The sequence below is a fragment of the Lactuca sativa genome, chromosome 7 (genome assembly GCF_002870075.4).
Source record: "Lactuca sativa cultivar Salinas chromosome 7, Lsat_Salinas_v11, whole genome shotgun sequence".
NCBI classification, from domain to species: domain Eukaryota; kingdom Viridiplantae; phylum Streptophyta; class Magnoliopsida; order Asterales; family Asteraceae; genus Lactuca; species Lactuca sativa.
Genome location: NC_056629.2, coordinates 171,543,239 through 171,556,860, shown reverse-complemented (window position 1 = coordinate 171,556,860; position 13,622 = coordinate 171,543,239). Strand labels below are relative to the sequence as shown.

The 13,622-nt window shown below is 32.5% G+C and overlaps 1 protein-coding gene and 1 long non-coding RNA gene across 2 annotated transcripts; one reads left to right on the top strand and one right to left on the bottom strand.

The window, feature by feature from the left end:
• The first annotated feature begins 2,575 nt into the window (after positions 1 to 2,575).
• LOC111902807 (glucan endo-1,3-beta-glucosidase 12) lies at positions 2,576 to 5,107 on the top strand. The gene is made up of 3 exons (XM_023898614.3): positions 2,576 to 2,674; positions 2,764 to 4,098; positions 4,951 to 5,107. The coding sequence occupies exons 1-3, from the start codon at positions 2,629 to 2,631 to the stop codon at positions 4,983 to 4,985; spliced, it is 1,416 nt and encodes a 471-aa protein (XP_023754382.1). The 5' UTR covers positions 2,576 to 2,628; the 3' UTR covers positions 4,986 to 5,107.
• Positions 5,108 to 5,931: 824 nt separating this feature from the next.
• LOC111902806 (uncharacterized) lies at positions 5,932 to 6,689 on the bottom strand. The gene is made up of 2 exons (XR_002853966.3): positions 6,552 to 6,689; positions 5,932 to 6,462 (listed from the first exon to the last, which is right to left on the bottom strand). It is a non-coding gene; the product is annotated as an uncharacterized LOC111902806 (long non-coding RNA).
• Positions 6,690 to 13,622: the final 6,933 nt, after the last annotated feature.

The window sequence follows — 13,622 nt, the reverse complement described above, 5'->3', positions numbered from 1 at the left end:
CATATATTTAAAGTCAGATGACGGAGAGTGTCTACTGATATAAAGATAGTTTAAACCTGGAATGACGATGGTGAAGAGGCAACACCCTTATGACCAAAACAAAATTTTCAACTGTAAGTATAAGTACGAGTCCAATACACTTGATATAGAAGAATTGAATTTGACTAAGAAAATAACTACTTTAGTTAACCCTTTAAGCACATTATGAACATCCTTTTAAGAGACCTTTAGAGTTTAAAACCCCTCGAAGGCTTCTGAACTTCTAAAGTGAACTTCACCCTTGGGACTTCTAGAGTGAATTCCACCTTCAAGACTTTTGAGAAAGTGGTCGATCATAACTGCTAGGGGTGAGCAAAAACCGCACCGCAACTAAAATTAACCGCAAAATCCGCATAAACCGCAACCGCAATAAAAACCGATGGTGAGATTTTCTGTTTTTCAAAAACCGCAAATTTGCGATGCGGTGCGGTTATTAGCTTCCAAAAACCCCAAAAAACCGCACCGCACCGCATATATTATATACAATTTTTTTTTTTATCAATTATTAGTTTATTAAATATTAAAAATAAGACAAGTTTCATAAATGAAAGACAGATAAAATACTAGAAGACAAAAGTGTTGTTTTTTTCTTATGTTTAACTTTGAAAAATGATGAAATTAGAAACTTTAAGATATTTATTGTTAACTAGTTTATAACCCGTGGGAACCATGGTTATAAAAATAATTAAACTTTTATAATAAAAAAATCAAAATTATTAATCAATTATTTTAAATAAATTACTAATTAAGAGATATTTTTATTAATTATGTGAAATTATAATCGTTGATTCAAATAAATATATAAAAATAATTTTTAATATATATTAGACTTTTTTGTGAATTAATGAAAACAATAATATAAAATTTAAAATGGAGAATAAATACATTGAAAATAACATCACATTAATGAGGAAGTTTAATAAATTTAAAATGGAGAACTAATAGATTGACAAATGTCAACACATTAATTAAGAGGTCTAATATAGTGACACATGACAAAAGAACTACTCTTTTATTAGTATAGGGAGATTACTATTGATTTGACGTTTTTAAGATATTTGTTGTTTGTGGTTTAAGTTAAATAGTTAATTGTCTTATACCTTATGATTTTTTTTATTATTTTTATTTTTTTTATTATTACAAGTAATATGTTTGAACTCTTAAAACTATTTGAGCTCTAAATTGTGGTTAAAAACCACACAAAATAATCGCACCAAATCCATGCGGTTAATAACCGCAACACAGAAAAAACTAAACCGCACCATAAAAATAACTGCACCATGCAGTTTTGAAAATGGATTAACCGCATTTGCGGTTAGTGGTGAGGTTTTGGTTAATAACCGCACTGAACCGCACCGCGCTCACCCCTAATAACTGTCATATATCCATTTGTGACTTATAGGGAAAAAAACATTTCTTTTTATCATCCTTATCTTTTTTAAGGGTGTCATAAAAACTCGAAAAGTAAATAACGTTTGATTTATTTACTTTGATTTGGTTAAGGATAGTTTTATATTGCGCGTTTTCGTCAAAACTAACTGGTAGTGGGTAGCTTGTAGTTTGTAACATTTTGTTAAACGCTACGTGAAGTAACATTTGGATTTTAAGTATTTTGTTTAAAATAAACGCTAGAAGCTTGTAGTGTCAAACAAGATTTTCTATTCAATACGAAATGTTTTGTCAAACGCTAAAAGCTAGAAGCTCTTAAACGCTCTCAAATGATCTGTGCCGAACACATCCATTGTTTCGGTTAATGACCAAAAGAGACTATTTGCTTTATATTTTAAAATTATATTTTTATAGATTAATCATTTTGAAACCTAAATTGTGTTTTATACAAGTTTCATTTATCTTTTTTTTAGTTAAATAACAAATATGATATGATGTTTACAAATTTACAAAGAGGTATTTGTCCAAAATAAAACACATGAAGTCTTATTCGGTTTACCCAGTAAACAGAACCGCATAAACCGATTAAACTAAACCATATTTGAGTTGGTTACGGTTGAATTAGAATTGTTATAAAGCATATTAGAACCCCAATCGAATCAACCAAAATCCGATTAAACTCATCTAATAACATCCGTAAATTTTATGGGTTATATACTAGATATACACCACCTTTTGGTCTCTCTTACAAATTCAAACATTTCATACATTATTTCAAATTTTCTCCCAAAACACTTAGATGTGTATGAATTGTTATGCATCAAAGTTTATAATACCCACATATATAAGATCTCATTGTGTTTGGTCTTGAGACTCTTATATGACGGTGATCACTTATCAATTATCATTCACACTCTTTTATCCCCTCTTTCTAACAGTAAATATTTGTTAATATTCCAGCATAACTTTGGCATTTTGATGATTCGTCGAAATTATGTCGATGTAAAGTAATTAAAAATTGACAATACACATTTTTGTGACTTTTGTAAGTTGTAACAGTGCTGAAATGGTAAAACTAAGTGGGCCCACATTTCGACATGGCCTCACAAATCCAACGGCTCCGATTAACACTAACCAACATGACGCCCCCTAAATAAAATCACTTTTCCCTCTTTCAGTCTCCTCTGTTTTCCCAGCAAAATGGCACCACTCTTCTTCTTCCTCCTCGCCATTTTCTCGTTTGCAGGTTCATATCTCTCATACATTTGCATTATTGATCACCTTCATGGTAATCGGTCTTATATTTCTTACATGGGTTTTGATTTACATTTACAGATGGAGGTTCAATCGGTGTCAACTATGGTAGAATCGCTAATGATCTACCATCGCCTTCGAAGGTCGTTAAGCTCCTGAAATCTCAAGGAATCAATCGCGTTAAGGTCTACGACACTGACCCTGCTGTACTCAAATCACTCGCCGGATCCGGCATTAAGGTCACGGTGGACCTCCCCAACGAGCTCCTCCGCGCCGCCGCTAGTAAACGGTCGTTTGCTTCCGGATGGGTGGAGCGAAATGTCGCTGCGTACCACCCACACACGCAAATCGAAGCCATCGCCGTCGGTAATGAGGTGTTCGTCGACCGGAAAAACACAACCGGGTTTCTCGTACCTGCCATGAAAAACCTCCATGAAGCTCTTGTTAAGTTTAATCTGCATTCCGATATCAAAATCTCGTCGCCGGTGGCATTGAGTGCTTTACAGAACTCATACCCTTCTTCGTCCGGATCTTTCAGACCCGAACTCATTGAACCCGTTTTCAAACCCATGTTCGAACTTCTCCGTCAAACCGGGTCTTACCTTATGGTTAACGCCTACCCGTTTTTCGCATATGAATCAAACTCCGACGTCATCTCCCTCGACTACGCGCTCTTCCGTGAAAACCCCGGCGTACCTGACGCCGGCAACGGCTTACGTTACTTCAGCCTCTTCGACGCTCAAATCGACGCCGTGTTTGCCGCAATGTCGGCGATGAAGTTCGATGATATCCCGTTGGTTGTAACGGAGACGGGGTGGCCGTCAAAAGGTGACGACAACGAGATCGGAGCTAGCATGGAGAACGCCGCTGCTTACAATGGTAACCTAGTAAAGCGCATTCTCACCGGCGGAGGTACACCTCTCCGGCCTAAAGCAGACCTCACGGTTTTCCTGTTTGCTTTATTTAACGAGAACAAGAAAGACGGACCTTCGTCGGAGAGAAACTACGGGTTGTTTTACCCGAACCGGGAAAAAGTTTACAATGTACCTTTCACGACGGAGGATTTGAAAGATTACAGAGACAAACAGTCGCCGGCCACCGGTGATATGGGTGGAGGTCAAGTGAGGGTGTCAGCTCCAAACAACGGGTCTAGGTCCGGGTCTGGATCCGGGTCGGGGAAATCTTGGTGTGTAGCAAGTGATGTTGGAAAAGATAGGCTGCAGACTGCTCTAGATTACGCTTGTGGAGAAGGTGGTGCTGACTGCCGTCCGATACAACCAGGTTCCACGTGTTACGATCCTAACACGTTAGAGGCTCACGCATCGTACGCTTTCAATAGCTACTATCAAAAGACTGGACGTGCTGCTGGTTCGTGTTATTTTGGTGGCGCCGCGCACACTGTATCCCAGCCACCTAGTACGTACCTTATTTTATCTCCGTAAACAATAGCTACATTTTATCTTTATAATCTTGTAGATACAAAAAATATAACACTAGATTCTATTTAGGGTAATTAATAAAATAAGTAAAAATGAATATTATTGTAGATACGAAAATGATGAATTTCGAGAAAAGAAAAACCAAATTCTATAATATAAACATTTTGTTATATGATCCTGTTTTTTTGGTGGAAAATAATTTAGAAGGTAATGAACTTTTGTTTTTGTTTTTTTTTAACTATAAACAAATTAGTTTCCTTATTTTTGCTCATTTATTGATTCACCCTTTTATTTTCCATTGCGGTTAAAAGCACTATGGTCAACAATTTAACGTTATTTTTTTATAATATCAAGAACATAGAGGACCGTGAATGTTTTTTGGAATTACTAGATTTTTTGGTCTAGTGGTGCTAACATGCGCGTCTGGTGGTGATTGACGGTGGCCATCTCTGACAAAATGGTCGAGGGTACCTATTTTTATACATAAAGTACCACTAAGAAGATTCTTTTATATTATGGGTATATGAGTTTTTATAGGATTTCTCAATAACATGATATGAATATTCAGGGGTCAAAGTTGTAAAAGTGAAAATTACCAAGTTGTTTCTAAAATAAGCAAAGTACAAATCTTCAAGAATACGTTACAAGTCTACATTGTAGTGTTGTGGAAGCATGTCACCCTTATAAAAAGTTAAAGAAAATACAGTAAGAATTATGAAAGTGAAAAGTGGTTTTGATATCAAATCTTTGAATAAGAAAAATATGACGTTAACAATTTATTTATTTTACTTAATATTGGAGAATTAATATTATTTTGTTAATTTTGCAGAATTTGGGAAATGTGAGCTTCCAACTGGATACTGAAAAGGTGAAGTGGTTGGACAGATTGTTAGTATTGATTGTAGATTTTGTAGCTTCTCTTGTTAATTTAATTAATGTAATATGGATGGTGGTCTAATTAATTCATTTTGGAAATGCTCATTTCATTTTTGATGTTTGATAGTAATAGTTATATGTATTTTTATTTAATTTACTTATTTGGTATGTTTTATCTCAAACATGTCAAATAATTTTAAAACTTAAGTAAAAAAACATAGGCCAAAAGTTGCATATTTCTTGGTTAATTTATTATTTATTATTGTTGGAGTAAATTACCAAAATCGTCTCTATGGTTTGGTTAAAATTACATGTTTGGTCCCTAATATTTTTTTGCCTTGTGGTTTGATTTTGTTACGTTTTTTTGTCTTTATGGTTTGGTTAAAATTGCATGTTTGGTCCCTAACTTTATGTATGTAAGGGACGAAAAACGCAACAAAATCAAACCACAGGGACGATCCGAGTGCAAAAAAAAAATTTAAGGACCAAACGTGTAATTTTGACCAAACCATAGGGATGATTTCAGTAATTTACTCTTGTTTTTGTAACATCATTTTTTGATTTTATTGTATAAAATTTAGACAAAATTGCAAAAATGGTCTCTGTGGTATGTATTTTTTGGGGGTTTTAGTCTAAACCCCGATTTTTTTGGATTAGTGGTCCTTTTGAGCTAGTTTTGTTCCGTTTTTGGTCCCTCTGAATAGTGAAATGACTGTAATACCCTTGAAATATTTATTTTTCATTTTTCTTTCATTTCTTTTTAAATCTAATATTAATTTATTTATTTTAATAATTAAAAAAATAAAAAGGGACCCATACTCTCTCTCTCTCTCTCTCTCTCTCTCTCTCTCTCTCTCTCTCTCTCTCTCTCTCTCTCTCTCTCTCTCTCTCGTTTAGTGTTTCACTTGCAGAATCCACAAACAAACAAAAAAAGTATTAGTCATCTTCATCAGGCTCTTCTTAACTCATAACATACACATAATGATGAACATACACATGTTTCGATTCTAAAACCTAATAAGGTAGCTTGTTTCGATTTTTTCATTTGCAGAAATTGAACGTTTTTTTTTTCATTTCAAAAAGGATATTTGAAGGTAGCATCTTCTTCTCCCTCTTTCAGCTTCACTTTTTTCAGAATCCAAATGGGGTTTTCTTCGATGCATATGGTGTACAAAATCGATGGAATCCCCAAATCTCAAGGAACAAAACCCGATGTGGGTGTCCTTTCCTCCATTTCATTTTCAGGAACTCCATTTACAATCTTGAATAAAGAAAAAAAATACAGAGCATACATGAAAAACACACACAATCGCCTCCATCACCGTAGGTCCAGTGCAATTTTCAAAAGTTGTGTGATTTCCGGCTTGATTCCATAAAGAAGAAGGATGCAACGATGCTTCAACCCTAAGTATGTACGATTTTGGTGAGAGGGAAACAAGCCATCAAACCCTTACACAATCAGATGCTTCATATTACATAAAAATCAGAAATCATCAAAATCCTGCTTCTAGTTCATTCAATCAGGAGATCGAAAGAGAAAAGTGAGAAGGATACCACGAATGGATTAAAGGAGGTTTCAGACTTTCCATTTGCAGGCACTGTGTATCGAGACTCTTAAAACCGATGTATACAGATAAAGAAAAATACAAAAATGAAGGTCTTCAAGCGTGCAATGATGATATTGACGATGACGATATGTTACCTTGTGTTTGAAGGATTTTTATAGTTCTTCTGCTTGTGTTTGCGTATGAGAGAGAGAGAGAGTGGGTCCCTTTTTATTTTTTTAATTATTAAAATAAATTAATTAATTTTAGATTTAAAAAGAAATGAAAGAAAAATGGAAAATAAATACCCCAAGGGTATTACAGCCATTTTACTATTCAGAGGGAACAAAAACGCAACGAAATTAGCTCAAAAGGACTACTAATCCAAAAAAGTTGAGTTTTGGACTAAACTTCAAAAAAATGCATACCACTGGGAACATTTTTGCAATTTTGTCTAAAATTTATATCAAGTATCATCATCTTTAATATATTAGGCTTTTTATTTTGTTTAAAATTAAAAAATATATATTATCCTCTCATAATGTTATATATATATATATAGCCACTCATATTTTTGTAAATTTAAACACACATTATATTTTGCAAATTAATATTATTTTACATAATGATAATTATTTAAGAAAATATATACAAGTTACTTTAGTATAAACTAAAGTATTAATAAATGCATGAGCAAAATATATCAAATGAATAAACGGATAACCACTAAGCTTTTTGAATGGCCGAAAGTAACCTAAAAATATACACATATCGATGGTAAAAGTCTTTCAAAGATGTTATTCAAATAGTATAAAATTTATAAAAATGTTACTATCGAAGATGCCTTTACTACTGAAAAATATCAATAATTATTTATATTATAGTTTTTGGATTAATATTCAATGCTTCAATTGTTAAACAAGTTATTTAACTTGAACCCCTATCTAATCTCCTTAACCCTTATCACTTTGTGAAAAATTATATCCGTATTATCATATCAAATCAAATTTGTGTTGCATTGTACGTTATCTAAAACAATTAAAAAGTATTTATAAATATTTAAAACATGAAACATTGGATTCCATGACCTTTAAAATGGGGAAAACATTTATTCGAAAAGGTTTGAATGTGGGTGATACCTAGAAAAAGAGTCGAATTAAAGTTGGTCCCATAACTATTAAACTTTAGGCAAATAAAGTGTTGTTAGCACTAAAGCTTGTAAGGGGGCTTGAAATGGTCAACTTGCATTCACTTTGCACTCCTACCACTACCAAAGTTAAGATGAATGGATAAATTCGAAATAGGTTGTCTGTTGTGTGGATTGGATTTACTGCTCAATACTTTTTTTCTAGTTTACAAACAATTAATATAGTATATATTTTTACAAAAACAGTCAACTAAATGATAATGTGTTTTTCTAAATCAATAAAAGGTTAAGATATTTTTTAATCGTTTACCACGTGACTTGAACCTACAAAACAGTAAACTAAGCTTGTGATCCTGTCAACGAGTGATCGACATTCCAACAATGCAACCACGTGTGACGAAATTAGACCTGAAAAACATGTCGAGCAGTAATAGTATCATATCGGGTTGAAACATTAAACGTTTTCAAAGAGCTTGATTCTAACATGAACCTTTTATTTATTGTGTCGTGTTAACCCGTTTATTTCAATCTCGAGTTTTGGGTTGAGGTTTAGACATTGTAAAAGATTTAGAGAGACGGAATGACGAAATTTATAGTAAGTTAGAGGAAGAAACGGAAAGATTACGAGTTAAGGAAGGTTGACAGGGGAGGAGGACTAGGAGTGGGCAAGGGGAATTATGGAGTATAAGAATGAAAGAAAATCTAAATTAAAGTCTTAACCTAGACAACAAGATTGTTTCCACATTTTAAAGAGTAAAACCATTTTTTTTTTTTTTTTTTTTTTTTTTTTTTTTTTTTTTTACATATGATTTTGGTTTTGGGTTTCTCTAATATATCTAAAAGATATTAAAAAAAACTTGCATGTTTAAACAGATCATTTTTAGTTGAAAATTTCAAATCTAACCTTAATCATTTAATTTTTTTTATTGTGTTATGTCAACTCATTTAATTAAATAGGTTAAAATCTCTTATCCAAACACGTTTATTTCATGTTAAGTTAGCACATAACACCGATTTTTGCAACTTCTAGATGAAATATATGATGATTATGCAAATTAAATAATGACTAATAATATAAAAGTTACTATAGTGGCCTAATAAATGATTTAAACATTGTTTTTATACTTTCAAAAATTACCTTGCCACATTATTATTATTTCTTGTTGGTTTTGACGACCACCAGTTTTCTACAAAAAAATAAAATTTATCATGATCACCATACGTTTTTTGTTTTTGTTTATATTTTGTCGGAGTTTATTGTTTATTGATAAAATAAATATATTAAAGTTATAATTTTTTATTCTCCATTCATCAACGTCAACATTTGAAGCAAATATTGAAATTGTTTACAATAAACGATAAAAGTTTATATAACAAATTAGTATTTACATGTAAAACTGTGAATTTTGGCTTAGGCTGTGTTTGGCGCGTTACAGCTAGCTTATTTTTCGAGCTTTTTTATGTTGTCGTGTTTGGTTCGCCAAAAAGTAGCTTATAAGCTAACTTTTTGAAAAACTACTTAGACTAGCTTTTTAGGAGCTTTTTAAAAAATTTTCAAATACACCCCTTAATTAATTATAGAAACACATATTCTTACATGTCATTTTATGTAATTTTATATATTTCAGCTAATTTTTCAGCTGGTTTTACCAAACACTATTTTTTATCAGCTAACTTTTCAGCTATCAGTTAGCTTTTTATTTAACAACTAACTTTTCAGCTAGTCCGCCAAACATAGCGTTAGTAAGTGTGTCTTTTGGCCACATGTTGAGTAAAAGTATCCAAACGGATCCATCAAATGTTGAATCTGAACGGCCATAAGAGCCTGGAATATGTTTTTTCTACCAAAACGAAATTTTTTTGATAAAAATTAAGCTATAAAAAAACAAAAAATGGATAATAGTGACGGTGAACTTATTTCAAAATACAAAAGGTTTTTTTAGAACAAAAAACTTGCAAAAACAAAAGCAACAAATGGTTACGATGATTTTTTTTTGAAAGTATAAGTCGTTTAGAACATTTTTTAGTTAAACCTTAATACTTGTCAAACTATAGTAACTTTTTATGTTATTAGGTAACGTTTATGTTATTAGCCCATTATATAATGGGTAAAACCTAATAGTTTTTTTAATAGCTATAAATTGATATTGTGTTATATGTGTAGAAAGTTGGTAGACTAGTAACGTGGTTTTACGATTCGATTGCCATCTTTCACCTCATTCGCCGTGGGTATTTATACAAGATGATTGGACATTAATAATAAGTTAATAACCATGATGTCTAATGATAACAATAGTGGTAGTGTCTACTACAACCCTTTGCTTTGAGTTGTATGTGGATATAAATGCTCAAATTATGACTATGTACGTTGATGTTGAACTAGATGCGGGATAGATAGTTAGCAATAACATTGTCACGATAAATGAATATGGTCTTTGTGGCATTATCAATAGGGTTGGACGCAAGATTTCATAGTAGGTGTTGTCGGTGACACATTTTATAGTAGAAAAAAGAGAAAAAATCAAATTTTTTGCACTACGTCCGGAAAAACCAAGTGTGGTCGGTGCCACTACTGGCACCATAGTAGATCCGTCCGTGATTAGCAACCCCTAGAAATGGTAGAAAGAGGGAAATAATGAGAAAGGAAAAAGAAAGTTGTAGAATTAAACATGTTGCAATGTGAATGGAAGAAAATACCCTCATCGTGCAAGGCACATGGGGCTATCTAACTGCAAAATAGACTGAAATATCAAAGGTATGGACGGTCTGAGTTAAAAAAAATAAGTTAGGAGCCAAGAGTGAAAATAACGCCAAACTACAAGGATCATCTGAGTAATTTTCTCTAACATTAATCTACCTAGATTAACTCAAAGCAGCTAAGGGGTCGTTTGATAGTTACTAACCGGGTTAGAGCGGATTGGATTAGAAGTTGATTGGGTTAGAAGTTCTGACTGGTTAACTTCTTACAGAAATTTGTTGTTTGATTTTACATTTGACTGACTATACAAAATGACTATATTACCCTCACACAACATTTTTTTATAATAATTCCTGGCCACATCAATTAACTCAAACATCAAGAAACTTGTAAAAAATAAAATCTTTTTATACTAATCCCATCAAAATATATCCATGTGTAGCCACACTTTTAAGTTGATATACATACTCAAATCATCGTATCAACAACTAATATGTTGACCCAAGATCAAATGCAAGCACCTTAAGCTAGCTACAAATCCTCTTCAAGAAAACCCATGTCCTGAAAATTGGTACATAATAATCGGCTTTTGAAGGCCAACACATACATTCTAATAGGAGTAGCTAGCAACATAAAATCAATTCTAAAGCATTCATAAAATCACAGTTTAATCGGCTTTTGATCTTATATTGCAAATTTAAGATCAAGAGCATTTTTGTTAACATAATTATCCCCGCTCATTCTATTTTTCTTTTATGTTTGATTGGTTTGTTCAACTGATCGAATGCTTCAGGTACTGTACTTGATGCAGAGCACATAAGGACTCAAACACATCCTAAAGTCTATCAAACTTAACAAAATCAATTAGAGAGAATGGTGAATTTCATGTAAGAGTTTGTAGTAACCATCAGTTGAGGTTGATTTCGTTTTCAATTTCAAAACACAAACATGAACAAAATCTAGAATTTCCAAATTCAATTACCATCATTCGATTGATTGAGGTTGCTTTTATTTTCTAAATTCAATATGCTAGAATTTGACAGATAACATGTAGATGATGATGGTAGAGTATACGTCATGCAAACAATTGAAAATCAAAACACGAACAGGAACAACAAAATTGGAAAACACGAACAAACATACCTGAGTCGGAAGAAGTGTAGCATGTAGCGGAGTGATAAATATCGATTCGAGGTGGTCAACCTCCTAAGGAAATAAAGAGACAATATATAACTTTTTACTGAATTCTTCTCATTCCAAATAATGAAATTACATAACATTTAAATAGTAAAGGAAATACTAAAAATAAGGAACTAGTGGTGCTAGTAGTTCACCATTATCCTAAATGAATAACTATGCTACGTGTGATAATAAGGATAGTGGGGAAGTTAAACTCCATGCAGTGGTATTGGCAATGATCAAGGAAGCATCACAAAAGTGTCACAAAAGGTGGTTATTGGGTCCGTCCATGGAGGTGTCCTCAAGTATGGCCTGGGATACGTATCACGGAGGTTGTGTGGTCAGAGGAAGACGATGGAAATCTCTGTGGAGTCGGATCCGATAGGGATTAGATCTCAGAGGAAGAAGGGAGGAGGTTACCAATTTTGTTTGGGGGAAAATGGAGACGAAGAAATGTCTGATCGATTGAAGAAGTTGTGTTATCGACTGAAGGAGACGAGGGCAAAACGCGTCATTTGGGGCGAACTGAAGGCCAACACTCAGTCAGAAGGTTTTGAGATGAGGAAAGAATCATCACATTTGTTTGGACCAAGCCCCTACTTTGGACCGGATCTGAAAATAAACAATGCAAATCAAACATATAAACTTCTGACTGAGGACCGAGTCTTTCCTTCTAACTGGGTTAGTATCAATATCAAACAGCCCCTAAGTTTAACTCAAATGTAAACATGTAGTTCACTTAAACGATGACATGGTAAAAGGACTGAATTAACAACATATCTAGGAAATTAAGTAATCTAATATATGATCTTTAAAAAAAAAGGAAAAAAAAAAAAACTAGGGTTTGGACCGTCCGCACGATGCTGCGGAAGTCTGGTATGTTGAAAAACTCAGCTCGACACCATATATGTCACGGAGACGATTAAACCGTCTACAGTGGACAACAAAAATATCAAAATAAATTATGGATACAAACAATTATATACAGAGGAAGCGAAAGAAAATAAGACTTGAAAGTGTATCTTAAAGAAATTATTAAAAAAAGTTATTAAAAAATTTATGCAAGGGGCTAAAATTGTAATCTTAAAATATAGTAAAGGACTAAATCATAATATATAAATACAAACAGTTTAACTTTAAAATTATAAAAGGTAAAAACTGTTAAATTAGTATTAATTGATAGGAAAAAATGTAAATATGAAAATCTTCTAGGACCTGAATCTAAATGGCTATTTCTAAAAAGACTGTTGTTTTACATTTTATATTACGTGTTTGACAATATATAACATGATTTGATTTTAATAAATTTGGATTTGGAAATAGAAAATCCAAATGACTGCTTCTACATGATTTACATAACTTCCCATAAATATTCATATCCAACGGCTTACATTATAAATGATTTTAAGATTGAATCATAAAAATATAAAATAAAGTTTCGATAGAAACAATTGAGTAAATTACATGAATGGTCCCTATGGTTTGGGATAATTTGCATATTTGGTCCCTAACTAATTTTATTAACTCGGAAAGTCCATAATGTTTGTTTTTGTTACGTCATTGGTCCCTACCGTTTGTTTTTGTTACATGTTTGGTCCATGTCTTACCTAAAAATACTATTATTTAAATAGAGAAAAATAGTGGGGTGGGTAAGGTAATGTGAGAATGGTGAGTTTAGTGGTGTGTTTATTTAAATAAATTAAAAAAATCAAGGGCAAAATAATTTTTTTTAGGTAAGACAGCGACCAAGCACGTAACAAAAACAAATAGTAAGGACCTTCCGAGTTAAAAAATAATTTAGGAACAAACGCGTAAATTACCCTAAACCATAAGGATCATTCGTGTACTTTACTCGAAACAATTATATCCAGAGAAGACACGCAAAAATATCATAATTTAAGTAAGAAATCATAATAATAAAAAGTAATATTAATAAAACGAAAAATATAAAAACAAACTACTGACCAAAAATGTAAGTTTAAAGTATAATAAAGGATTATTATTATAACTTATAAAATATTAATAATTTAAAATGATAAAGGGTCGGTCAAGATTGT